The 27,818-nt window shown below is 46.8% G+C and overlaps 1 protein-coding gene across 1 annotated transcript in view; it reads right to left on the reverse strand.

Moving 5' to 3' along the window:
- The window catches only part of TRAP1 (TNF receptor associated protein 1), a 50,879-nt gene extending 24,455 nt beyond the window's left edge, over positions 1 to 26,424 (reverse strand). The window contains exon 1 of the mRNA XM_035022108.1: positions 26,307 to 26,424. Within this exon, the coding sequence (XP_034877999.1) occupies positions 26,307 to 26,382 (76 nt within the window). The 5' untranslated portion in view covers positions 26,383 to 26,424. The remainder of the gene's footprint in view (positions 1 to 26,306) is intronic.
- Between the last annotated feature and the right edge of the window lie 1,394 nt (positions 26,425 to 27,818).

The following is a 27,818-nucleotide window of genomic DNA, read 5'->3' on the forward strand; positions in this document are numbered from 1 at the left end:
GGCTCAGTCAGTTAAACGTCTGCCTTCAGCTCAGGACATGATCCTGCAGTCCCAGGATGGAGTCCGGCATCGGGATTCCTGCTCAACGGGGAGTCTGCTTCTCCCTCTGACCTTCCCCTCTCTCGGGCTTTCTCTCTCTCTCTTTCTCAAATAAAATCTTAAAAATTTTTTTAGATAAAAAAAGAACACATCTCAGATTATTTCACGTCAGGAGACAGAGCTCCTCATTCTTTTTAACGAACAAGTACTATTCCACTGTAATGGGTAAGTATTTAGCACTCGATGAATGTTTAAACTGTTTCTAGTCTTGTATTGTTAAAAAATAATGCTCTGTAATGCCAAAGAATTATCTACCACGTTACCCTCCTTCATGGATGAAAGGAGACGATGCAGAAAGATATGCACGTTTCACTGCTCTGTGCACAAGAAACAGGCAGGATGAACCAGAAACTTGTGAGATCATTTCATAGGCCTGCTGGAACGAAGCAGCACATGCTGGGCAGCTAACAACAGCAGAAACCCATCCCCTCATAGTTCTGGAGGCCAGAAGTCCAAAATCAAGGTGTCAGCAGGGCTGGCTCCTCCCAGAGGCTCTGAGGAGGTCTGTCCACACCTCTGCTGTCTTGGGGTGCTGTCAGTAGTCCTGGCGTTCCTTGATTCGCAGCTGCCTGGCTCCGAGCTCTGTTTTCAGTCCCCGTGTGTGTCTCCCGTGTCCCGATTTCCCTGTCAGACACACCAGTGACATTGGATTTGGGGCTCCCTCTAATTCAGTACACCCTCATCTTTATTTCTATCTGCAAAGACCCTATTTCCAGATAAGGTCACATTCACAGGTACCCGGGGTTAGCACCTGGACGTATCTTTTGGGGGCACACAATTCAAACCACAAGAAACTGAACACCTAGAAGAGGTGTGTGCTGTTTCCTGGGCTTGCTGTGGCCAAGCACCACAGACTGGGCAGCTGAAACCACAGGAATTTTCCATCTCAAGTTCTGGAGGCTAGCAGTCCAAAATCAGAGTGTTGGCAGGGGTGGTTCCTTCTGAGACTGCAAGGAAGGATCTGTCCCGGGCCCCTCTCCTCGATTCCATAGCCTCAGGTGTCCCTTGGCTTGTACATGGTGTCCTCCCTCTTGCACGTGAGACTCTGTGTCCAAATTCCACCGTTTTATAAAGACACGGTCATGCTGGACCAGGGCTCACCCCAACAGCCTCATCTTAACTTGATCAACTGCGAAGACCCTATTTCCAAATAAGGGCACAATGACAGGTCATGGAGGTCAGGATTTCAACATCTTTTTGGGAGGCAACAACTCAACCCATAATGGGTATGTGGGAACACAAGAGAAAGAGTGGGAGGGGGGATTGGGGACAGGGGAGCAGAGCTGAGGGGAATATGACATTTCTGAGTATGCCCTTTTGTATATACGACTCTCAGAACCACAGTTCTTTCTCGCACAACCAAATAACTAGGAGTGCCTGTGGGGGGTGCGGGGAGCGTTCAATGAGACAGAAACCGTAACAGATGCACATAGCTATATTATGAACATAAGCACCATAAAAGACAAGAACTAACCTAAGTGACTTCAGAAATTGGTACTGTGGTTGTCAAGTCAGCCTCAGAGAGCACCACATATAATTACTGCAGCAGAATCGTTAGCGCTTCTGAAACTGCTTTCGGCAGCTACTCGAATCAGGGAAATACGTAGCTTGTGGGTCCCAAGTTAGGAGGAAGCAGCTACCGAAGGGGAAGGGGGAGGCCCGGCGGCACCCAGGGGGTGCTGTGCTGGAAATGGATGTGAGATTCTCCCTGATTCACAGACCGGGTGCCGGAACAAGTACGGACTGGAGGGGGAGCGGGCAGCAGAGGCCACGACACACCAGCAGCAACGAGCACACCCGCACAGGGAGGACAACTGTCCCAGAACAGGCCACTCCGGTCACCCTCCCCACACCCAGACCTTGGTGTGTAAATGCTGTTTCCAGGGCTGCTGGAGAACACAAAGATGGTGCCAGCGAGGGAGGAAGGGCCCCAAGGATGGGGTCTCCAAGAGTGCACAGGCTCCAACTGGAAGGCACCCCCAAAGGCAAAATCTAGGACCGTCTGAGCAACAAAAGGATGATGGTAATGGACTGTAAGATTACAGCCGGCGAATAAAATAAGCATCCGTTAGTCCACACTGAGCTGACTTACAAATAAATGGGGGACAAAAGACCTCTCCTTCACAGCAGAATTACAATTAATGCTGCAAACAGTCACCATCGGGCAAGTACAGTTGCTGCTGTGACAGGGAGAAACTGTGGATGTTGTTTAAACGTCCTTGAGAACATTCGCACAATCTCACAGTATCCCCCACAGGACACACATTGATGTCAAAGAGAAAAACAGTTGTTTGCCGTGAAGTGCCAGATACCTCCTGACCAAATGACCACAGTCACTGTCACCAGGAGACAGGTCAACACCCTGCAATCCTGGTGGAGTGGGAGGGCATGGCCTCCCTTCCCTACTTTTCTTGCTAAAGACGCATCTCAACCTAATCATAAAAACACCATCAGACAAACCCAAATCTAGGGATATCCTATGAGATAACGGGCAGTACTCTTCCAAAGTGTCACGATCCTGAAGGACACACACAGACCGAGGAACCATCAGAGCCGGAAAGGACCTGCGGTGTAGGGCCCTGGACAGAGAAGGACATCAGTGGGGAAACTGACTCAATTTGAGTAAGACGGGCCCATGAATTAGCACCACTGCTACTCGTTTCTAATCCTCGTATCATGGTGACGTAAGATGTTAACACCAGGAGAAACTAAGGCAAGGGGACCCTGTGCACTACGGCTGGAACAGCTCTGCAAGGTACAGAACACTCCAGTGTAAAAAGTTTCAAAATAAAAAACATTCTCATCCACGTGTCATTTCATTCCTGCACAGACACATGTCGAAGTACACGTCTAGAAGTGGGCTCACCAGTCCCAGGTTATGTCCAGGCTACAATATGGTCAATGCTGCCAAGTCACCCTCCAGGGACCATCGGCTCACATTCCAGCAGCAGCATGGGGGTGTGTCACCTCACACTCCTGCCAGGACGGCTTTAGGGCAACTTTGGGCCTCTGCCTATAGGTCGGGTAAAAAAATTTTTTTTCTAAGATTTTATTTATTTCTTTGTTAGAGAGAGAAGCACAGCAAGGGAAAGGGCAGGCAGAGGGAGAAGCAGGCTCCCAGCTGAACAGGGAGCCCAATGTGGGGCTCGATCCCTGGACCCCGGGATCATGACCTGAGCCGAAGGCAGACGCTTAACGTCTGAGCCACCCAGGTGTCCCAGTCGGGTAAAATTTTTTCTGTTTTCATTTACATTTTTCTTGCTACGAGCAAGACCTGAGCACCTACCCATATTTTAAATATTTTCTATCTCCTGTTTTTCATGATGAACTTCTGATATCCTCTGACCATTTTTCTACTATAATATTTTTCTTACCGACTTGTAGAGCACTAATAGTTTAACGAAATTAGTCTTCTTTTTGTTTTTCAGTAGGCCGGATCTAGTATTACAATGATGACGACCCCAGGCACCAGCACACACCCCCTCCCCAATACAGAAAAACAGCCTTGCAATGGGCTCAGCTGGCTGCCTCAGTCTCCCCACCACCAACCTCCTCCCCACATCATCTTGCTTGCCGTTCTGGCGCCTGCACATGATGCGGGTGAGGTCCAGGCTGCATGTCAGCATGTCCAGGAGCATCTGCTCCTTCCAGATGCCCTCCATGAGCTCCTCTGGGGACGTTCCCCATCACCACTGACATCAATCTTGGAGAACACCGTTATCGGTGACTCCTCCGCACTCAGTCAAGTCGCTGCAGGGGTTAGTGGCCCGGATGGTGGATGTGGATGATGGTGAGCACCTCGTTGTGGAAGATGCATCAGTTGCCCTTCTAGAGCTTCTAGTACCAGTACAGCTTCTGTTCCACCTTCCAGATGAGGAGGCGGCCAAGTGCAGCCACAGACTCTGTCAAGTTGACATGGCCACCAGAGGCAAGGTGCACGGCCTTCCAAAATTAGTCCTAGGTAAAGGCCTTCCTCACTCCAAGACTCAACACCGCTTTCCCATGTCTCATTTTCCCTATTCCTGTTGTTTTTCCCACTGAATACGATCTTTTTGGAATGATTGGTTATTCATGATGGCAGAAACAGAGAAGTCTTCCTCGTTGGGAAAAAGGAATAAATAACCAATCCATATCTCCAACCAGGGCTTTCAGACTTTCCATTTAATTCCAAGACTAAAGTAATCAACAGCACTACTGAGAGCAAATTTGACTGAGAGGTATACTTCCCACAAGGACTGTATGAACAAACCAACAGTGCAGTCAATCCGCCCGAAGCAGATACAAACATGCTATCTACACAGAATCTGTCTTCACGCTTCCTCTACACCCTGAAGGAAAAACCACAAGCCTCAGTGCCAGGCAGCAATGTCTCCGTGTTACTGCGTGTGGTGGTTTGGGGTCGCACAAAATGGGAACAACAGTTTGAATCTGACACCCCACACACCCCTGCCAGTGCTCATGCTGTTTCCTCAGGCTGCAAGCACGTCCCTCTCTCTAGCCAAACTGTTTCAGAGTCCAGTGTGAGGTGCTCCCATCCCCAGCACCTCGTAACCACCTCTCCCTACTATGAATTCACAGCACTTACTTCCTACACTGCTCGTTTCGAACTGCAGCTCTAAGCCAGCTTGTGGCGGTTCTACTTTTTTTTTTTTTTAAGTAGGCTCCATGCCCAGCGTGGAGCCCAGCACGGGGCTTGACCTCACAACCCTGAGATCCATACCTGAGCTGAGATCAAGAGTCGGACACGTAACTGACTGAGCCCCGCAGATGCCCCTCTACTACTGACTTCGCTCACAGAGAACACGTCACCACCCCAGGGCAGAAGCAAGTCTGTGTTTCTTAGTATCAAACTCAAGGAAGGCAAGAGGGCCCAAACTTCTCCCTACTCCATGGCCTCTAGTGCAGAAGCAGCTCTCCTTACAAACATTAAACTTTCATCACCACAAACATCACCATGCTCAGACGCAGGACATTCGGTCAGCCCAAAGACCGTGGCAGTGGTCCTGCAGGGCCACTTCTCACGAAGAAGCAAGAATTAAAAACGTAACTGCCCACAGGGGCAGCCAAGTAAGGCAAAGGAGTCAAAACACACTGGATACTTTTTTTTGTTTTAATCACTCATCTCCCCTCTACATCTGCCATTGTTCTTAATATGGTTTTTTGTTTGTTTGTTTTTAAAGATTTTATTTATTTATTCATGAGAGACAGAGAGAGAGAGGCAGAGGGAGAAGCAGACTCCCCACCGAGCAGGGAGCCTGATGTGGAACTCGATCCCAGGACCCTGGGATCATGACCTGAGCCGAAGGCAGACACTAACCAACTGAGCCACCCAGGCGCCCTATCAGTTTTCTCTCTTTTTTTTTTTTTTAAGATTTTATTTTTAGAGAGAGAGTGCACGTGCACAAGCAGGGGACTGGCAGAAGGAGAAGAGGGAGAGAAACAGATTCCATGCTGAGGGGGGAGCCCACATGGGGCTTGGATCTCACAACCCTGAGATCATGAGTTGGATGCTTAACTCACTGAGCCACCCAAGCGCCCGTTCTTACTATGGTTTTGCTTCTTATAATGACATTTTTTTTTTTTTTTTTTTAAGATTATTGACAGCGAGAGAGAGAGTGCACAAGCAGGGGGAGGGGCTGAGAGAGGGAGAATCAGGCTCCCCAGTTAACAGGAGCCCGATGTAGGACTCGATCCCAGAGCCCTGGGATCATGACCTGAGCCAAAGGCAGACGCTTAACCAACTGAGACCCTCAGGCGCCCCTTATGATGACATCTTAAGTACAGTACTTTAGATACAGACACACTTAGTATTTTAAACCATGAGAAATATGCAGACTCTTTTCTTGGAATTACATATCCCAAATGGACAGTCTCCCTTTTTACCATGTGTGGAATAGAGAACAATTTAACTTTCTGTCTTTACTAGAGTGCCACTTCCTGTAGAGCAGGCCGAGTTACAGCCTCCAACCAAACCTCCTGTGGATAACAACCATGAACTTAGGAACCACAACAAAAGGACTACCTGAAAGGCTCTAGAGAAATCAGCAAAAGCAGGCAGGTTCTGGATTAAGAGCCAACACCTGGAAGACGGGAAGAGCCCAGAATGGGGGCAGGTTCTACAAAGGGTGGCTGGCTGATGCACACACAATGTATAATTTTTCTGGCCGGAAGAACCAGAGGAGAGATTAGGGTAACCATAAAAGATAAAATGTGGGGGGGGTCCCAGAAAGGAGAGAGTAAGAGAAAGGGAGCCCCCCGGTCGGGGAATAAATTCCTCTAAGTCTCTGGCTGACTCCCTGAACCATGCATGTGTGGGGGAAACTGCAAACAGCCCATTAAGAATAAAAGAATCGAACGGTTCTGCTTGCAGCTGGGCTCCAACTAGTTTAATAGCCCACTTTAAAACAAGAACTACTCTTCAGAGGAATATAACAGAATCTAGAGACTCCACAAGGTAACATCCACAATGTCCAGGATGCAATAACAAGTTACTACACACAGAGAAACAGGAAAACGTGACCCCTGCTCAAGAGAAGGGTCAATCAATGGAGACTGGTGCCAAGAAGATCCAGATGTTGGAATCAGAGGGTTTTAAAACAGTCATTACAATACTGTATGATCTACAGTAAAATATGCTCAAAATCAAAGGTGGAAAATTTCAGAGATACCAATTGTAAGAGAAGAACCAAGTGAAAATTCTAAGTATAAAAAATACAGTATCTGAAATTTAAAAATTAATTAGAAGGCTTAACCAAGTGGAGACACCAGAGAAGAGTCTGTGAAAGAATGACAAGAATTATTCAAAAAAAAAGATTAAAATAAAACAGGGTCTCAGGTATAGACAGAAGAAAAAGATTTAACTACATGTAACTGGAGTTCCAAAAGGAGAGGAGAAAAGAGAATAGGACAGAAAAAAATATTTGAGGTAATGATTGAAAATTTCCCCCAAAGTTTATCAGACATCAATTTACAGATTCAAAAGCTCAGTGAACCACTAGCAGGATAATTTCAAAGAAAAGCCCCCAGGCACATCATAGTCAACTGCTGAAAACCAAATAAAAAGAAAATCTTGGAAGCAGCCAGAGAAAAACAACACATTACATGGGAGAACAATAATGTGAATGACAACTAACTTTCCAGAAGACAACGGTACATCTTTGAAGTCTTAAACAGCAGGCCAGCAGGAAAGGAAATGCTACAGTTCTGCAGGCTGAATGGAAATGAAATCAGATGGAAACCTGGATCTTCAAGAAAGAAGGCAGAGCATCAGAAACGGCAACCCAAAGAAATATAAAAGTATCTTTCTCTTAATTTCTTTAAAATATATACAATAGAGCACCTGGGTAGCTCAGTCTGTCTTTGGTTAAGCATCTGCCTTTGGCTTAGATCATGATCCAGGGTCATCGGTTCGAGCCCCATGTGGGGCTCCCGGCTCAGCAGGGAGCCTGCTTCTCCCTCTCCCTCTCCCCCTCCCCAGTGTTAATGCTAATAAATAAATAAAATCTTAAAAAAATAAAACAAAACATATACAATAACTTAAGCAACAGTTAAAACATTGTCTTATGGGGTTTATAACAGATGTACATGCCACGCATATGACAAATCTCACATAAAGGATGGAGTACATGGGGCGCCTGGGTGGCTCAGTCATTCAGCGTCTGCCTTCGGCTCAGGTCATGATCCCAGGGTCCTGGTATCAAGTCCCACATCGGGCTCCCTGCTCCGTGGGAAGCCTGCTTCTCCCTCTCCCACTCCCCCTGCTTGTGTTCCTACTCTCGCTGTGTCTCTCTCTGTCAAATGGACGGATAGAATCTTTAAAGAAAAAAAAAAGGGATGGAGTACAGAGAAGAAATGCACTTTAATATAGTTGCAAGTTTTTTTCATTTTCTACAAAGTATTGCAATACTAATTCTAAACAGACTATGAAAAGGATGAACATTGCATTCACCAGACAAACCACTAAAAAAAAGACACAAGGAGGTATAGCTAAAGCATTAGATGAATTAAAATGAAATTCTAAAAAATATTTACCAATCCAAAAGGAGGCAAAAAAGGAATGAGAAAAAATGAGAGGAGACAATAAAACAATAGAGATAAATCCAACTATACCAATAAATGCATTTTATATTAATGGACTAAACGCTCCAATTATAAGGCAAAGTTTGTCAGAAATGATAAAGCAAGACCTGATGATACGCTGTCTATAAAACAATCACTTCAAATATAAAAACTTAGGGGTGCCTGGGTGGCTCAGTCAGTTAAGCATCTGACTTTTTTTTTTTTTTTTTTGACGGAGAGACACAGTGAGAGCAGGAACACAAGCAGGGGGAGTGGGAGAGGGAGAAGCAGGCTTCTCGCGGAGCAGGGAGCCCGATGTGGGGCTCAATCCCGGGACCCTGGGACCATGACCTCAGCCAAAGGCAGACCACTTAACCGACTGAGCCACCCAGGCGCCCCGTAAGCATCCAACTCTTGATATCGGCTTGGGTCATGGTCTCAGGGTCACAGGATCAAGCCCTGCTTTTGCTTGGCATGAAATCGGCTTGGAATATTCTCTCTACCTCTCCCTCTGCTCCTACCACCCCCCACACCCCCACCCCCGCCGCCTGCATGCTCTCTTTCTCAAATAAATAAAATCTTAAATAAAAAACACAAATATAAAAACTAAATACACTGAAAAGGAATGGATGGAACATGAGATACCGTGCACAAAGTAAGCCTAGTGAGGGTGGAGGCCGTATTAATATCAGACAAAACAGACTTCAAAACAAGTATTACTTGAGAAAAACAGGGATATTTCAGAATAAAAGATACAATTCATCAGGAAAGCTTAATCACAATTGGGTGTCTAATAACAGAGCTTCAAAATATGACATTAAAACTAAAAGAATTAGGGGAGCCTGGATGGCTCAGTCAGTTAAGCATCTGATTCTTGATTTCGGTTCAGGTCATGATCTCAGTGCAGTGGGATCAGCTAGTGTCGGGCTCCGTGCCCAGCGGGGAGTCTGCTTGAGCTTCTCTCTCTCCATCTCTCCCCCCACTTTTGGCTGCTCTCTCTTGCTCTCTAAATATAAAAATCTTAAAAAAAAAAAAAAAAACTAAAAGATTTAAAAGAAAGTCAGAGCTGTCTCAACGACTGATAGAACGAGGCCAAAAGAAAAAATAAATCAAGACAAAGATCGTCTGAACTACAGTATGAAATACTTTGACTTACTCATCGAATACTATACCGAAGTGTAAAATATAGTTCTTTTTGAAAAGCATATTTTTTCAAATGCACATGGTATATTCACTAGGAAACACAATAAAGTTGGCCACAAATCTTAATAAACTTAGAAGGGCTGAAATCATACCAAGTAAGCTCTCTGAATACTACAGAATTAAGTCAGAATTTGTAATAACAAAATATCTAGGAAAACCCCAAGTATCTGGGAATTAAACAACATATACTAAATGATCCATTGGTCAAAGAAGAAATCAAAAGGAGATTACTGAGCAATAATAAAAACACAGTACGTTAGAAGCTGTGGGGTCACCCACAGAAGCACGTAGCACGAAACTTACAGCTTCAAATGCTTGGGTTAGAAAAGAAGTCTAAAATCAATGACCTAAGGTTTCACCCTAGAAAAAAGTACAAAGTCAACCCAAATAGAAGGGAGGAAATAACAAAGAGCACAAATCAATGAAACAGAAAATAAACACTGAGGAAAATTAACAAAGCCACAGCTGATTCTTAAAAAAGATCAACAGGAGTGATGGGTAAACCCCTAAACTGATCAAGAAACCAGAGAACACCAATCATTAACATCAGGAATGAAGCGGGGTTATCATTACAAATCTACAGACATTAAAAGGATAATAAGGAAACATTCTGAACAAATTCATGGCAAGAAATTTAGCAACTTAGGTGAAATGGATAAATTAACTTGAAAAAAATTAAATTTATCCAGGGTAACAAAAGATGAAACAAATTCTAAACTGCTGAGGCACCTGGGTGGCTCAGTCATTAAGTGTCTGCCTTCAGCTCGGGTCATGATCCCGGGGTCCTGGGATCGAGCCCCACATCGGGCTCCCTTCTTCCTATCCCTCCGCTGCTCCCCCTGCTTGTGCTCTCTTTCTCTGTCAAATAAATAAATAAAATCTTTAAAAAAACATATATTTCCACAAATGAAATTCTACGCCCAGAATTTTAACCGGTGAATCTACACCCAGAATTTTTACCGGTGAAATCTATCAAACATATGAAGAGGCAATAAGACCAATCTTCACAAACTATTTCAGAAAACAGAAAGAGTGACTATTTCCTGACAAGTTTTATGATGACACCATAACCCTAATTATCAAAGTCTGCCAGAGACATTACATGCACAGAATAAGTAAGAGACCAATATCCCTTATGAACACAGACATGGAGGTCCGCAATAAAAAATTAGCCAATCAAATCCTGCAATAGGTAAAAATGATACTACATAATGACCAAGCACGTTCATCCCAGGGATGCAAGGCTGTTTAGCACTAGACCATCAATCAAGTAATTTACTATATGAACAAATAAGAGCAGAAGAAATGGCATCCACCTGGGTGGATGAAGAGCAACTGAGCGTGTGGTACTACAGCTAACTGGAGAGGGCAGGTCCATCTGCAGGAGGCAGCAGCTGCCACCGTATCCCAAGAGACTGCTGCCATCCACATTGTGGAATATAAACCAAAACTCCCAGAACTTTTCAGTTTTCAAAAGAAATAAGCAATTCAAATATTTACGGGAAATCTGACTTCAAATATTTGCAACTACTTTTTAAAAAAATATTTGGGCCAAGGGGCACCTGGGTGGCTCAGTCGTTAAGCGTGTGCCTTCGGCTCGGGTCATGATCCCAGGGTCCTGGGATCGAGCCCTACATCGGGCTCCCTGCTTGGCGGGAAGCCTGCTTCTCCCTCTCCCCCTCCCCCTGCTTGTGTTCCCTCTCTCGCTGTTGTCTCTCTCTAATACATAAATAAAATATTTTTAAAAAGAAAAAAAAATATTTGGGCCAAACACAATTTGTTTATAGCCAGAATTAGCATGTGATTGCTAGTTCTAAGTCTTTTCTAATCTTCTATCTTGGAAAATGAAGCCCATGAGAAAGTTTACCAGCAACGAGAGAATGAGTAAAGCTTCAAATAAAGGCTCCTACTCCTGGGACGCCTGGGTGGCTCAGTCGGTTAAGCGTCTGCCTTCAGCTCAGGTCATGATCCCCGGGTCCTGGGATCGAGTTCCACATCGGGCTCCTTGCTGAGCAAGGAGCCTGATTCTCCCTCTGCCTGCCTGTCTCTCTCTCTCTGATAAATAAATAAAATCTTAAAAAAAAAGAAATATTGAAATCATCCTTTACCTCTACTTTAAAAAAAAAAAAAAGGCTCCTACTCCTGTTTGGTAGAAATGCATCAGGAAACAACCTTTATGGAAGTAGATGATCTTTATGACCTTGGAGTAAACAGAGGTTGGCAAACATTTCCTGGAAAGGGCAGACAGTAAATATTTTAGGCCTTCTGGCCCTGTGGTCTCTCTTGCTCAACTCTGCCGTTACAGCAGGAAAGTGGCCACAAACACATGAAAGTATAAGCATGCCTGAGCCCCAATAAAACTTTATTTACAAAAATAGGCCGTGGGCCTAACCCAACCCACAGGCCTTAGCTTACAGAACCTTGGGTAAACCACAAAGGAAAAGACTAGTATAGCTGACAAAATCAAGATTAAGAACTTCTGTTCATCAAAAAAACAAAACAGGGCACCTGTGTGGCTCAGATAGTTAAGCGTCTGCCTTCGGCTCAGGTCATGATCCCAGGGTCCTGGGATCGAGCCCGGTGTTGGGCTCTCTGCTTCTCCCTCTGCCTCTCCCCGTCTTTCCCCCTCGAGCTCCAGTGCATGTGCTCACCCCACCCCTCTCTCTCAAATAATCTTTTTTTTTTGAAGATTTTATTTATTTGAGGGCGCCTGGGTGGCTCAGTTGGTTAAGCGACTGCCTTCGGCTCAGGTCATGATCCTGGAGTCCCGGGATCGAGTCCCGCATCGGGCTCCCTGCTCGGCAGGAAGTCTGCTTCTCCCTCTGACTCTCCCCCCTCTCATGCTCTCTGTCTCTCATTCTCTCTGTCTCAAATAAATAAAAAATAAATAAATAAAAAATCTTTAAAAAAAAGATTTTATTTATTTGACAGAGAGAGAGGGAACACAAGCAGGGGGAGAGGGAGAAGCAGGCCTCCGGCCGAGCAGGGAGCCCAATGCGGGGCTCGATCCCAGGACCCCGGGATCATGACCTGAGCCAAAGGCAGGCGCTTAATGACTGAGCCACCCAGGCGCCCCTCAAATAAATAAATAATCTAAAAACAAAAACAGACAGCAGGATCAAAGTGAAGCAGCGAGCTACACCTGGGAGAACACATTTCCAACAATCATTACTGACTGACAAACGATAAAGTGATAGAAGATTAGTGCCCATAAAGAGTATATACAAGGGGCACCCGGGTGGCTCAGTTGGTTAAGCAACTGCCTTTGGCTTGGGTCATGATCCCGGAATCGAGTCCCACAGCGGGGAGTCCGGTTCTCTCTCTGAGGAAAAAAAAGAGTATATACAAAAATACATGATAAGAAAAGTCAACCAATCCAGAAGAAAACATTGGGGCAAAAGACATGAATAGGATTTCGCAGAAATGGAAACAAATGGCCAATAAACCATGGAAAGAAGATGTTCAGCTTCATTAGCAAGTCATCAAAATGCAACTCATATCACAACTGAAACACCACTTTGTAACCATCAAATTCACAAACATTTAGAACGTCTGAAAATCCCGAGTGTCGGTGAGGACACAGCACAGGGCAACTCTCTCACACAGAGCTGATGGAACGTACACCAGGACCCGCGCTGGAAAACGGTCACAATCACACAGTAACCAGGCAAGTCCTAAACCCAGCAAGTCCACTCGGGTCGCACCCCCGAGACATGCGCGTGTCCGACGGGCAGGACGCCTGTGCGACCGAGCGCGCTGCCTCCACGCTACACACAAGGCCCACGCGTGCACCTGGGTGGAGAAGGAACGAGTGTCCCAGGACAGTGACCGGATACGGCTTACGGACAGTCCCGCACCACTGAGCTGGACAGTCAGTTCATGTACTTCCTGATGTGTATCTTGTAATCAAACACACACAGTCACAAGATAGCATTCAACACTCTCCAGACTTGCAAAGTTTGTAAGTCAGTCTGAAAACACCCAGGACTGGAGGGGACTGTGGGGCAAAGGGGGCTTTCGTACATCGCTGATGGACCATTCAGTGACACGACTCTTTCTGGGAAGTAACTGTGCGTTACTTAGTAAGCCGGAGCACAAAGGATCCAGCAACGCCGTTTAAGTACACGTCAGCAATTCTACGCCAAGAAATGAAGGTGTAGTAACACAATGGAATTAACAGCAGCAACTAATGAACTACACCATTAGCATGGATAAAGCTAAGAAAACAAAACGCTGACCCCGGAAAGGCCCGGGAGAACGTACACAGTATGATTTTAATACACTGTGTGTGTGCATATACAAAATTAGGTACATATATATCCATATCCTCAGAAATATAAAGAAAAGCAAAGGAATAAAACCCCGAAAATTCAGGTCAGCAATTACCTCTAGGAGAGAGAGAAGGACATGCATCAGGGAGGAGCACACAGGCCTTCAAGGGACTGGTAAGTTCTACTCCTCTAACTGGGTAATGGGTATTCATTTGATGCTTCTTTTTAAACTGCACATACGTACTCCATGCATTCCTTTTTAGACGGAATGTGTAAAGGGGGAAGGGAAGGGGATGAGAGGAAAGAAAGCCCCCACCTCCCTGGGTCACCGAACTTGCCTACCGAGAAGCACACACAGCCTCCTGGAACCCAGCCGCACCTCAACCCGAGGAGCTTCCCGTAGCGTCACCTGCGGGACCTAACATGGCCAGAGGCTGGATCTCCCTGAAGCCCACCAGGAAGAGGAAGCTGGAGGCCAGCCTTCAGGGATGGAAAGAATGGAAGATAACATTTAGAACATTTAGAACGTCACAAACATTTAGAACGTCTGAAAATCCCGAGTGGCCGTGAGGACACAGCACAGGGCAACTCTCTCACACAGAGCTGGTGGAACGTACACAGGACAGGAAAGAAGGGCATCAGGCAGGGCCCGGCAGCCCCAGCAGCTCGATCAACACTCCCCGCTCCGAGGCCCCGACGTGGGCACCGTGCCCCAGTTCCAACCACGCTTAACCTTCACCGGCACAGATAAAGGGAGAGGTGCCCACACACCTGTGTTACTTCAGGGGCAACTTCCAGCCAGTACTTCTGGTGGCCCCGTGAGGGAGGCTCGCAGGGCAGCAAGAAATGGCCTGACCTAGCGAAAGGTGATTTGGCCACACTGGTCAAGTTTACGAATGCATGTACCCTCTCACATCTGGCAATTGTGTGTGGGGACTTCGCTCCCTGGATACATCTGAACCTGTATATAGACAGAGCTAAAGGGCCATACACTGTAACACTGTACAGAACAGCAAATCCTGGAAACCACCTACATGTCCTGTGCGGAGCTGGTGCCTGCCTCCCAAGCAACTCCTGGACTCCTACCACTACTGCGAGGCTATCAAAAAAAAGAAAGGAGGGTAACAGTGGAGCTGTGACAGCAAGCGCTCCAGGGTCTGCTCAGTGACTAAAATACAGAGGCAGGGGCTCATCTGTACTTACTGCATTCACATGAACACAGGTAGGATGTACGAGCAACTCCTCACCGAGATAACCTAGGAGGGCGAGGGCACGGAGGAGAAGGGGACCAAGCTGAGAGCGAGACTTCTCAATGCGTATCTTTTCAATCAAATATTTACTTACTTAAAATTAACAATAGGGGCGCCTGGGTGGCTCAGTCGTTAAGCGTCTGCCTTCGGCTCAGGTCGTGATCCCGGGATCCTGGGATCGAGCCCCGCATCGGGCTCCCTGCTCGGCGGGAAGCCTGCTTCTCCCTCTCCCACTCCCCCTGCTGTGTTTCTGCTCTCTCTTGTGTCTCTCTCTGTCAAATAAATAAAAAATCTTAAAAAAAAAAATTAACAACTTTTAATTAATTTGAAAGAGAGCGAGAGAGCGAGCGCGTGCGTGCGCACGAGAGCACAAGCAGGGAGACCCGAGCTGAAGGCACACGCTTAAGGACTGAGGCACCCAGGCGCCCCAAGCCAAGCATATCTTGCAAGGACACCAAGAACCTGGCTAAGGGGGTTGCAACCAGGAGGGTAACTGGTGTCTGAGGGTGGCAGTGACAGAGATGTGCTTTTCAGCACGCACACCTTTGTGCCTTATGAGTTCTGTGCTATGTATATCTATAACCTATTCACAAAATAGCCTATCTATAAAAATTATCTAATTATAAACACACTAAAAAAATTTACTAGGGACATAAAACACATTTACAAAAGGATCAAAAAAGCTTGGGGAAATGTCCCTTGACAGGAAGAGCAAAAAAAATTTTTTTTTTAAGATTTTATTTATTTATTTGAGACAGAGAGAATGAGAGACAGAGAGCATGAGAGGGAGGAGGGCCAGAGGGAGCAGCAGACTCCCTGCCGATCAGGGAGCCCGATGCGGGACTCGATCCCGGGACTCCAGGATCATGACCTGAGCTGAAGGCAGTCGCTTAACCAACTGAGCCATCCAGGCGCCCCAGGAAGAGTAAATATTTAAAGACATCAATTCTCTGGGCAGCTGACTGGCTCAGGTGGTGGAGTGCATGACTTGTGATCTCAGGGTTGTGAGTTCAAGGCTCACACTGGGCATAAAGGTTACTTAAACAAATACAGACAGACATCAATTCTCTAAATTAGCCTATATTTTTAACATGAGCCCAATGAAAACTCAAACAGAAATTTTTAAGTGATTCAAACTAATTCCAAAATTCATATGGACAACTAAATTTTTGCATGAATGGCCAAGATTTTTGAAAACCACAAGGAAAGACTATTAACTGTGTTAAAGCACATTAATTTAAAGCCACCATATTAAAATTAATTTCCTCTCTCACTTATTAAATCAAAAATTCCAGATGGGCTATAAAAGTGAAAATAAAAGCTAAAAGTACTGGAAGAAAACATAAGAGGTATTTTAAGAACAGCTTTAGGGAGATAAAATTCACCCCAAGTGTACAATTCAGTGGGCATGAACACATTCACAGAGCTGTGCATCCATCACTACCATCTAATTCCAGAACATGTCATCACCCCAGAAAGAAATCACGTGCTCACTAGCAACAACTCCCCACTCCCCCAGCTCCTAGCAGTCACTTTCTGTCCCTATAGATTTGCCAGTTTGGGACATTTCACACAAATGGAATCATACTATACATGGTCCTCTGTGTCTGGCCTTTTTCAGTTAATATAATGGTTTTCAAGGTTCATCCATGTTGTAACACATATCACACCTCACTCCTTTTTTACAGCTGAATAATATTCTTTTTAAAAACATTTAAGTAATCTTTACCTCCAATGTGGGGCTCAAACCCACGACCTCAAAATCAAGAGCTGCATGCTCTTCTGACTGAGCCAGCCAGACGCCAACACGGTAATAATCCGTTATATGGTCAGACCACGTTTTGTTTATCCATTCGTCAGTTAATGGGCAATTGGGGTGTTTCTGCCTTTTGGCTGTGCCGTGAACACTGTTGTACAAGCTTCTGTGAGGACGTATGTTTTAGAGTCCCCTGGGTATACACTTAGCAGTGGAAGTGCTGGGCTGAATGGTAACTGTGTTTAACCACTGGAGGAACTGCAGACTGTTTTCCAAAGTGATGCACCACTTTACGTCCCCGCCAGCAGGGAGCAAGGGCTCGGACTTCTCCACACCCTCACCAGTGCTGCCATGTTCCTGATGATGTGCCTCCTGAGGGCAAAGCACAAGCTGACACCCCGCAAACTGTCCCCCCCTTACCCCCGCCAAGGTGGGATATATGTGACATTCCTCAGGCCCTCCTGGATGCCCTAGAACAAAGGAAAGGGAAAAACAAGTGGTTACCTGGTAAGAGATCACACTCATGCAGGACAGGAATCTCCATCAGTTTGCAACTGTCTTAACGATTTACAAGGAAAAAAGCAATCTCCAGGGGCGCCTGGGTGGCTCAGTCCTTAAGCATCTGCCTTCAGCTCAGGTCATGATCCCAAGCTCCCTACTCAGCGGGAAGCCTGTTTCTCCCTCTCCCTCTGCCCCTTCCCCTGCTTGAGCTCTCTCCCTCTGTCAAATAAATAAATAAAATCTTTAAAAAACAAAACAAAAACCCCTCTTACATAAAATCAGTCACTCCTCAAGACCACAATGCAGCTCTTTTCTGCCCACGGGTCCTGTCCACGTGCTTTAATAAAACCACCATTTTGCACCAAAGACGTCTCAAGAATCCTTTCTTGGCCACTGGCTCCGGACCTCAACACTCCTCTGCCCACGGGTCCTGTCCACGTGCTTTAATAAAACCACCATTTTGCACCAAAGACGTCTCAAGAATCCTTTCTTGGCCACTGGCTCCGGACCTCAACACTCCAAAGTACATCATTATCACCTATGGTTTTTATTCCAGCCACCAGCGTGGGTATGAAGGAATACCACACTGTGGTTTTGATTTGCCTTTCCTACCAATAATGATCATCTTGACATCTTTTTCTCTAATGATTTAAGGGGAAATGCTTTCTAAACAAAATACATAACCCAAAACCCATAAATTTATGGAGCACAAAATAATTAAAATAAATAGAATAAATCATAAAAGTTCTCATCACATGGGGGCCAGCTGGCCCAGTCAATAGAGCATGCAACTCTTGTGAGTCTGAGCCCCACATTGGGTGTAGAGATTACTTAAAAATACATAAATATTTTAAAAATTAAAATAAAAATAAATAAAATTTAATTTTAAAAATACATACATGGGGGTGCCTGGATGGCGCAGTCGGTAGAGTGTGCGACTCTTGACCTCAGGGTGTGAGTTCCTGCCCCACACTGGGGATAAAGCTTACTTAAAAAAATATATAGATAGATCGATCAATCTATATATATAGGGGCGCCTGGGTGGCTCAGTCGTTAAGCGTCTGCCTTCGGCTCAGGTCATGATCCCAGGGTCCTGGGATTGAGCCCCGCATCACGCTCCCTGCTCAGTGGGAAGCCTGCTTCTCCCTCTCCCACTCCCCCTGCTTGTGTTCCCTCTCTCACTGTCTCTCACTCTGTCAAATAAATAAAATCTTTAAAAAAATAAAATAAAATCTTAAAAATGTATTTTTTCAAAAATATATATATATAAACATACGCACACATATAAGGACAACTAAAAATAACCATGTTACCAAAAAAAAAAAAAATTAAAGTCGGCAGGCAAACAGTAGAAGGCCAGCTTCCTTAACACAGAAGGTCACTTACAGGTCCGTAACAAAAAGGCCAAGAGCTTAACAGAAAAACGGCAATTCCCAAAAAGAAACATCAGTGGCTCTGAATCAGGAGGAGATGCTTGACCACACAGAGGGCTAAAAAAATGCATGTGAAAACAAGGCAGCATTTTCACTGTCAGACTGACAACACTAGGCTCGCACTGGTGAAGGTGTGAGACTCGGCTGGCGGTGTGGCCTGGGATTTAAGCAAACGTGGGAAAAGGAAAGGGCTGAGTGAGGGGTGCCCACCCAGGGGACAGCACAGCTCAAGCAGGGACAGGAAACAGACCCTGAGACGCACTGCAGGAAGGGTGGGGGAGGCCTGACCACATGCCTGGTGCAGCGCAGCTTCTCCTGCCTAAGGGACCTGGGTGCACACCCCCATGTCACCGCAGGGGCTTTCTCTGGCAGCGCTGCGCACTAAGGGCGGAAGGAGATTTTTTTCACCGTACCAACCGGTTTTGGAAGACAGCCCTACTTTCTCAGTAACAAAAACTTGGAAAGATTTTCCTCAGAAAACTTCTGTAACATTAGCCTTAACTCTGAACTCAAGGCTTACCCATCAGCCAAATCTCAATCTGAGACTCCCACTGAGGGCGCCTGGGTGGCTCAGTTGGTTAAGCTACTGCCTTCAGCTCAGGTCATGATCCCAGGGTCCTGGGATCGAGTCCCACATCGGGCTCCTGGCTCGGCGGGGAGCCTGCTTCTCCCTCTGACCCTCTCCCCTCTCATGCTGTTTCTCTCTCTCTCTCTTTCTCAGATAAATAAATAAGTAAAATATTAAAAAAAAAGAAAGAGAGAGACTCCCACTGAGACGGAAGAGGCACACCTCTGACCTGACTGCTCTCAGAAGTGCCCCCAGCACTGGCCCAGGGCTCCCAGCTGTCCCCGCAGTATGCCAGACCACTCCTGCCTCAGGACCCTGGCAAGGGCTGCTGCCTCGGCTTGAGCTGCCCTTCCCCAGCCACCTCCCCACTCTTCCAGGCCGTGCTTAATGCTACCTTCCACAGGGGGCCTTCCCTGACCACTCTATCAGGATCCCCTTCCTGCTCTGATTTCTTCATAGGGCTTAGCACCTACCATTCACACTGCATTTATTTATCTGCACTCCAGCACCACGGAGGGCCAGGACTCTTGTCTGTGCTGTCCCCGGGGCATATAAAATATAAATATATATATATAATATAAATACAAATATAAGATATTTCTTTAAAAATAAGTTTGCTTTGTAAGTTTAAAATTCCATAAACTAAAGGTACTTTCAAATCAGTGAAAAGCAGAATTAATGCTCTCCCACAAAGTAGAAATACTGTCCTGGAAAAACTGTAGTTCTTTACAATGTAGCCTCTAGCTTTCCCCCCAAACATCTCCAATTATTTTACCAGAATTTTATGCCAATAAGCATGAAATTCTCTGCTTTTCAGTAAGTCAACCTGGACAGTTTCATTATTCAATTTCCACCGGATACTACAGGTTAGCTATTCACATCTCAAATTTCTCCAAACATGTGGTTTCTTAAATTCTGTAATTATATCCGGTAACATTTAAGTTCTTCAATGTTCTGAAGATTTTATTTATTTTAGAGAGAAAGAGCGAGAGTGAGCACACGCATGCGTGCACGTGCAGGGGGAGGGACAGGGAGAGGGACAAGCAGATTCCAAGCTGAGCACAGAGCTGGACGCAGGGCTCTATATCATGACCCTGAGATTGTGACCTGAGCCAAAATCAAGAGTTGGCCGCTTAACCGACTGAGCCATCCAGGCACCCCAAGTTTTCCAATATTCTAGACAGAACGCTCCTCTTTCTACTTACATACCAAATAAGGATTTATATTCCCTTAAAATTTTCTGAGTTCTTATCTATGGCATTCTTGAACATTTTCACTGCTTCCTACCTGATCTAATCATTTATTTAGCTGTACCAAAACTTACATCAACTCCCCAAATACAAAGAAACAAAACAACAAAAAGGGAGGGGTATCTCTTAAGAGTCAAAATATAGGACATAAAACCCACACCCCGAGCTTTGGTCACCCAAGACTACTATTCCTGTCCCCACTAAAAGCCCCTCTTTCTGTTATTATTATTATTATTATTATTATTAAAGATTTTATTTATTTGACAGAGAGCGAGCATGTGCACACAAGTAGGCAGAGAGGCAGGCAGAGGGAGAAGCAGGCTCCCCGCTGAGCAGGGAGCCCGAGAGGAGCTCGATCCCAGGACCTCAGGATCATGACCTGAGCCGAAGGCAGATGCCCAACCGACTGAGCCACCCGGGTGCCCCCCCATACTTCTCTTTTAAAAAAAATCTGTCACTAACAGGTTTTATAATCTAGTTTCCCAGCCCACATCTGGAAATTGGCAGAGGAGGGAACATGGCCCCAGGGAGGCCTGGCCAGCTAAACAAGAGGAAAGGAGGCTAAAAACATAGCAATACTCAAAAAGCAGCTTCACTGTGGGGACACTTCACAGAAGGGAGTCATCCTACCCAGTGCCCCTCAAGGGCCTGTGTGTTACCAGAGAAAACCGTAGATTAACATTCACAATGACCCTGAAAACATCAAAGGAAGGTTTAGTTATGTTCCATCTGATATACCTGTTTTAGAAACACTTCTAATCATAACGACTAAACGAAATGTTTTACTTTAAAAGTAAGCTTCATGGAACATCCGCTCAGGCGCTCCAATTCTCCCTAACTGCGAGGATACTGGTGAGTGTGAACCACAACGGCAATGTGCCACACATCCAGTCCCACAGGAAGGACTGAGACCTTTCTATTTGTTAATAGGATTGCCATATAATCTTCTGGGTTTTTTAAATACCGTATTTTTTTTTCTTTAAATGTTCTAATCACAGATCTTAATTATATAGCTGCTAAGTAACTAAGCCACTCTTAAAATTAGTTAAGGCCATGACTTGGGTACACATGAATTCAATTTACCTCATCTGTGGGCATTCACCCAGTGGAAAAGCAGGTGGGGATGATGCCCAAGTAGTGGTTCTCTAAGCTACAACTTTCATGGTCTGTAATTCCTAATGGCTTTAGCAGCCATACCAGAAATGAACACCCCAAAATCTATCTTTACTCAATGCTTTCTTTGTAGAGTAAGCAAACAGCAGCTTCCTAGTAAAAGTCGAGTCTTCCGTATCCAGACTGAGCAAGACTGTATTTAAGAAAAATTCTAGGGGCACCTGGGTGGCTCAGTCGTTAAGCGTCTGCCTTTGGCTCAAGTTATGATCCCAGGGTCCTGGGATCGAGCCCGGCGTCGGGCTCCCTGCTCAGCAGGGAGCCTGCTTTTCCCTCTCCCTCCGCTGCTCTCTCTCTCTGCCAAATAAATAAATAAAATCTTAAAAAAAAAAAATTCTAGCTGGCTACGTTGAGGGCACCACAAATGAAATTCAAGAACATCCTCTGGCTTTGAACTAAAACATTTCACTGGAGTGTGAATTGGATACACTTTGCTGACGCCAAGTCAGTATTTTGGTTTGCGACCCCCACCACTGCCTCAGTAAATCTCTCTACAGAAATCACCTTTATTACCTGGGACTGGACTTTGGGGGCAGAGGTGAGAAATGTTTTTCTCCTCACTCCAACTCCCACCCACCCCCCACCCCCCGGCCCTTCAAGTAGCATCTGTCTCAATGCACAAGGGCAGCAAACACTTAGGAGATTTTTTTTTTTTGCCTTAATTCTGGCCAACTACTCAGCTAGTAACTAATAAGGCCTTTGCTAACCTATTACATTTGGGTTGGTTTGATCTTCTACAGATGACTCAGCCCCTCTGGTCCCAGCCCAGTGCCTCTTGGGCAGCCGGCCACACACCCTACACCCTTTGCCCATGTGCCTCGCTGGTGCTGACCAGGGCCCCAGCACCGTGGTTTACAGAGGTGGCAACGCCACTGAGGGTCTAAGCGGTTAAGGATCAAACCTGTTACCATTATTTTATGTTAGCAACAGGAATAGCTGTTTCACGGAGTGAAATCTGCCCACAAGTGCTGCTCCACTCATCCTGCAGAGAGCCTGGGAACACCTGAAGTTCCATCAATTCTCATGATGGCTGCACCACAAGAGGTGTGAGGGCATGAATTAAACAGCATGGGCCCCCAAACAAAGTGAGAGCAGAGGGAGGAAGCAAAATAAGTCAGCAAGAGGATAAAAGCAGTAACCGTGAGACTGCCTGCACAGGGTCTGGGTGGGGTTCGTTTGGGGAAATAAACCTGCAGTGCTGGAGCCCTACAAGAAAGGGGGGGAGCCCTGCTCTTCTGACTCTGCTGGTGCTTGGAGCAGACTCCTCACCCCTTCCAAGTCTCACTTCTAAGCCAGAAAAGTCCAGCAAGGGTTCCAGCTTGCAGAGATTGGAAAAGGCAGAAGACACTAACTCAAGGCCCAAGCAGTCCTACGGCAGCTGCCTCAAGATGGGGTCCTGGCGAGGCCAACAGTGAGAACGGTGTCCTCGAGAGTAGGACACAGAGCTCAGGCTGAGGTGTCAAGGCAGTTCCACGGGCACGTGAAAGGACCAACCCACCACCCTCCCCACCTTACAACACAATCATCTGCTTTGGGAGACCAAGCCTATTGCTGATTTTTCAGGCTCACTGTCTCTTCTTCGGGAGGCGGCTTTCTTGTTTGTCACCGGCAAATCCATTACTTCTGTTACTTGTCAGAACTGGTGGAAAGGTCTGATGGTAGTTTACATTTTTACTATGAACATTACATTTTCCAGATTACCCAAGTTTTGATAGCCCTACTCCTTATTTATAACTACCTTTTACCAGTGGAAGGAATTACTCATTGGTTCTCAACCACCAGATTCACCAGGGACAACATTGTCTGTCATCAGTCACCCACCTGGTCCTGAGAGCATTCAGAAAATCAGGTGTGTGGACCTCACAGTGCCCGCAGCTGAGTTCCTCAAACACTGGCCCACGTCTGGCACTGTGACTATGCTGATAATTACTGAAAATGGCCCACAAGTTTACATCTAACAGAAGAGAAAGGACTAATTTTCAGCCTCCTTCACCCTCACTCCCATACATTCCCATTTCTTGTCAAACCCATTCATTCAGTAGTGCCTCCTACCCTGCACCTGGTGTTTTCAAGACTGGGCCCATAACCCTCTCTTCTGTGAGATCCACACGAGCAATCATCCACATGTTTCTGCGCTCCCTGACTGGCCACACAGGCATCCAATATGGCCCAGTACATGCTCCCACTTAACCTATGACCCCAACGGCAGGGTCATGTCATCTTTGAAGTCCCAGAGAACATTCAAAATATGTATTTTTTAAAAAGTAATCTCTACACCCAACACGGGGCTCAAAGATCAGCAGTTGCATGCCCTTCTGACTGAGCCAGCCAGGTGCCCCTCAAAATATATCTGCTGAATAAACTAAGTAACGAACAAAAACGAAAAATAAAAAGTCCACAAGCTGAGACTGTTCCACACCTCACAGAACAGGTGGGAAGGACTGGGATGGTGACAAAGTCAGACTCTCAGATGTGAAGCCAAGCACATGCTAACATTTAGCAACACTTTCCCAGCAACAGAGAAAAAAAAAAATACAGGTGAATTCTGAATTTTCTGTAGAGGTGATTTCTCTTATTCTTTTCCCCCCATTGTATAAGATACATATTTTCTAGGCTAAACTCACCCATCCCTCAGTCCCTCCAAACAACTGTACCTTCATGACTGCCCACAGGGGTGGGTATCTGCAATACGTCACACTTCCAAGAACAGGTTCTTGATCTTAGATTCAAACAAAAGACTGCACAGAGCACTGCGACAGAAGTTCAGAGGAAGAGGACGCAGAATATTAAGGGAAAGAGTTAAAAAAAAAAAAAAAAAGAGAACAAAAACTGGCTAGGCTGAAAATTGGTGTCTTCCCAGTGGAAGAGACACTGCATGGTACAAAGAATGAATTACAACACACGTGGTTGGAACATCTTAGAACGTGAACAAAAAGAGAAAAAAAACCTTAACCTCCAGAGAAAAGTACAAAAAGAGTGAGCTACAAAAGAAACAATGAAATTGATATGACTGCTCATCTGTAACACAGATGCTAGAAAACAGCAAAGCAATATCCTCACTCTTCAAAGGAAAATTATTTTGACCTGGAATACAATACCCAGGCAACCTACTATACAGGTATGGGAGTAAAATAAAATCTTTTAGACGTGGCAGGGCTTAGAAAATTTACAACCCAGAGACTTCTGCAAAACTAACACACGGGTATACTCTCATATGACAAGAAATAAATCCATTAAGGAAGGAAGACGGTGGGTACAAGCAAAAGTATAAAACTTACAGTTGTCTTATCAGTTAACGCAGGTTATTTTTAAAAATTACTGTTTAAGAAAAAAGACACTACACGAAAATATAAAACTCAGGTAATAGAAAAAGTGTAGGATGGGGCGCCTGGGTGGTTCAGTAGGTTAAGCGTCTGCCTTCGGCTCAGGTCATGATCCCAGGGTCCTGGGCTCTCTGCTCAGCCAGGAGCTTGCTTCTCCCTCTCCCTCTGCTGCTCCCCCTGCTTGTGCTCCCTCTCTGTCAAATAAATAAAATCTTAAAAAAAAAAAAAAGTGCAGGAGACGTGAAAAAGAAATTCACAGAAGATACCTCAACAGCCGTTAAACAAATGAAAACATTCTTTCTCACTACTATCCATGGAGGAAATGCCTTGATAGAGGTAGTCTCATTCCCTGTTAAAGGGAATATAAACTGATAAAGCCTTCCTCGACAGCAATCTGGCAATGTCAGCTAACATTTCAAATATGCACAGACTCTGAACCATCAATTCTAAAACTCGGATTCTGAAATTCTAAAGAAATGCCGTACTCGTGCCCGAAGATTTAAATACTCGCCCATTCTATGCAACAATGTAATGACAAAAACCAAACACCATGGAAAATTATGTCCATTAATAGGATTCGGCTAAGTAAATGACTATACGTCCACAATACAGGACACTATGCAGCCACTGGAAAGCCACAGACCGGGGTTACTGACACAAGATGTGTAAGCTTTGCAGAGAACGTTAAAAACAATTCAGGAGCAAACTGCATTTATGGGTTAGGCCTTTTCACATAAAAACAGTCATCTGTCCACATGTGTGTAACTGTGTGCAGAGCCTGGAAGGAACGCTAAGACGTTCACCCCTGGTTTCTTCCGAGGGGAAAGTAAGAAAGCAGTTATGGTTTGTTGTTGTTTTTTTTTTTTTGCCCCAACATTTATTTGAGCACCTACCAATTTCAGGTCCTGGGAATACGGGGGCCAAGAACCCAGAGCCCAGGGGCTGCACGAAGGCAGAGGCGGTTCTGCCTGGTTCGCGGCTGTGTCCTGGGCGAAGTAGGCACTCAGTGTTGTGCCGAAGGATGCAGAGCAAGTGGCTTCTGCATCACCGCGGTATAACACAACTTGGGGGAGGGGAGCAATAAAATCGCCATGAAGGTGCTTAAGTGATCACCCAGGTGAAGTCCGTTCCCACTCCCCGAAACTGGCGTCGGCTGCGGAGCGAGGAGCCCTCGACCCCTCCGCCTCAAACCGAGCCGGAGAGCTCGACGGGGGGAAGCCGCTGCAGGAGTGCCGCGGGCCAGGGCTCAACCCCGCTACCTGAGGGCGGGTGGGGGAGGACCCCGGGCAGTCCGGCGACACCCGGACGCTCAGCGCTCGCCGCGTGTGTGGCACATAAATTTCACAAAACCTCCGTGCTTCCCAAAGAGGAGAAAGCGGGCTCGGGACCTGGCGGGGTCCGCCCACCCACCCGGCCCCCCTCACCTCTCGGGGCAGCCGCCAGGGCCGGCGCCCGCAGGCTGCGACCCCACAGCAGCAACACCCGCAGCTCACGCGCCATGTCCGTCCTCCCCAGCACCCGTGCAGCACGAGCAGCGGGGGCGGGGCGGGGCGGGGCGGGGCCTTCCTCGGGCGCGGCGCGGTGACGTCACGGTGAGCGCAGGGCTGCCCGGCCCACTGCCTGCGCCGGAGAGTGGGCGGGGGGCCTCTGTGGCGCGGGCGCCGCCGGCCCGCGCGGGGACAGTCGGGCCTGAGGGCGGGTCCTCCGTGACCTTGTGTCGCGTTGTCAAGGGCGACGGGCCGAGGGCGCCGTCCGCCAGCTGGGCCTCACTTCGCGCATCCCTAGAACGAGGCTGCCGTTCGCAGGCACCCGGAGGGTGTGAAAAGGCAGCGCGCGGGCGGAGGCTATTGCCGTCCCCGTGCCATCGGCCCGACCGAGGCGGGCGGAGAAGGGGAAGGACGGACTTCGGGCCGGCCTGTGTCCACTCCCAAGCGCGAACGCGGGAGCCGCCCCCACCAGCAGGACTGGGCTCCTTGTCTCCCGCCCTGCTGGAGGTGAGGCTGAGGTTGAGAACCACCACTCCTTTTCTTTTAATTAAAATAAATTTTTCTAAATTGAAGTATGGTTGACACGCAAAGTCAGATTAGTTCCAGGTGTAGAATGTCGTGATTCAGCAGCGCCGCACCTTGTGCTGCGCCCACCCCCGGTGTAGCTGCTGTGGGTCATCCCGCGACACGACCAGTGACTGCAGTCGCTGTGCGGTGCAGCTCCTGCCCCCGTCAACGCCGTTCCTCGCCCAGTGCCACGCCACGCAACTTGCAGGTTCTCTGACGCCGCCTGAAGCGAGGCCCCGGCGGCCCCCGCCGCCGATGATTCTGAGGCTCGCTGGAGACTCGCTGCCAGAGCAAAAAAACCTGCAAAAACGGAGGTACTTGAGATTTGACCAGAGCTGCAAAGTACAAGAGTCAGGAGAGGGTCCGCCTGGAGCCGGGACACAGTCGGGGCATTGGGAGGGGCACTTCTGGGGCTCTTCCAGGTGGAAGGTGTGAAGGATGAGCCCCACGTGCCAGGCGTCAGCAACTGAGAAGAATGTCAGGGAGGTGGGCGGACTTGGCTGGAAGAGCAGTTCTCTGATGTTGGAAGAAGACTCCAGCAACCTCCTCACTGGCCCCCAAGGCAGCTGGATCATACACTTCGCAGTCAACCGTCCTCTAGTGCCTCCCCTCTAGTGCACACTTAGAATCAGTTGCAAACCCCTTGGCCTCCAGGCCCTGCACAACCTGACACCTGCCTCTCTCCTTCCCCCTCCCCACCCCCCAGGCTCCGGACACACAGAGCCTGTCCCAGGCCAAGCTGGTCCAGTGTGTCACTGCATCTGCTCTGGGGGAACTGAGGGGTCTCAGCCTCATGTTGCATTTGTTGTGCACCCAGGAAATTCTCCCTTTTGTAAGAGCCAACACAGTGGTCTATGGGGCAATAGATTTAGGCTGAGAAGC

Source organism: Mirounga leonina, unplaced genomic scaffold, assembly GCF_011800145.1.
Source record: "Mirounga leonina isolate KUSES-001 unplaced genomic scaffold, KU_Mleo_1.0 Mir_175, whole genome shotgun sequence".
NCBI lineage: Eukaryota > Metazoa > Chordata > Mammalia > Carnivora > Phocidae > Mirounga > Mirounga leonina.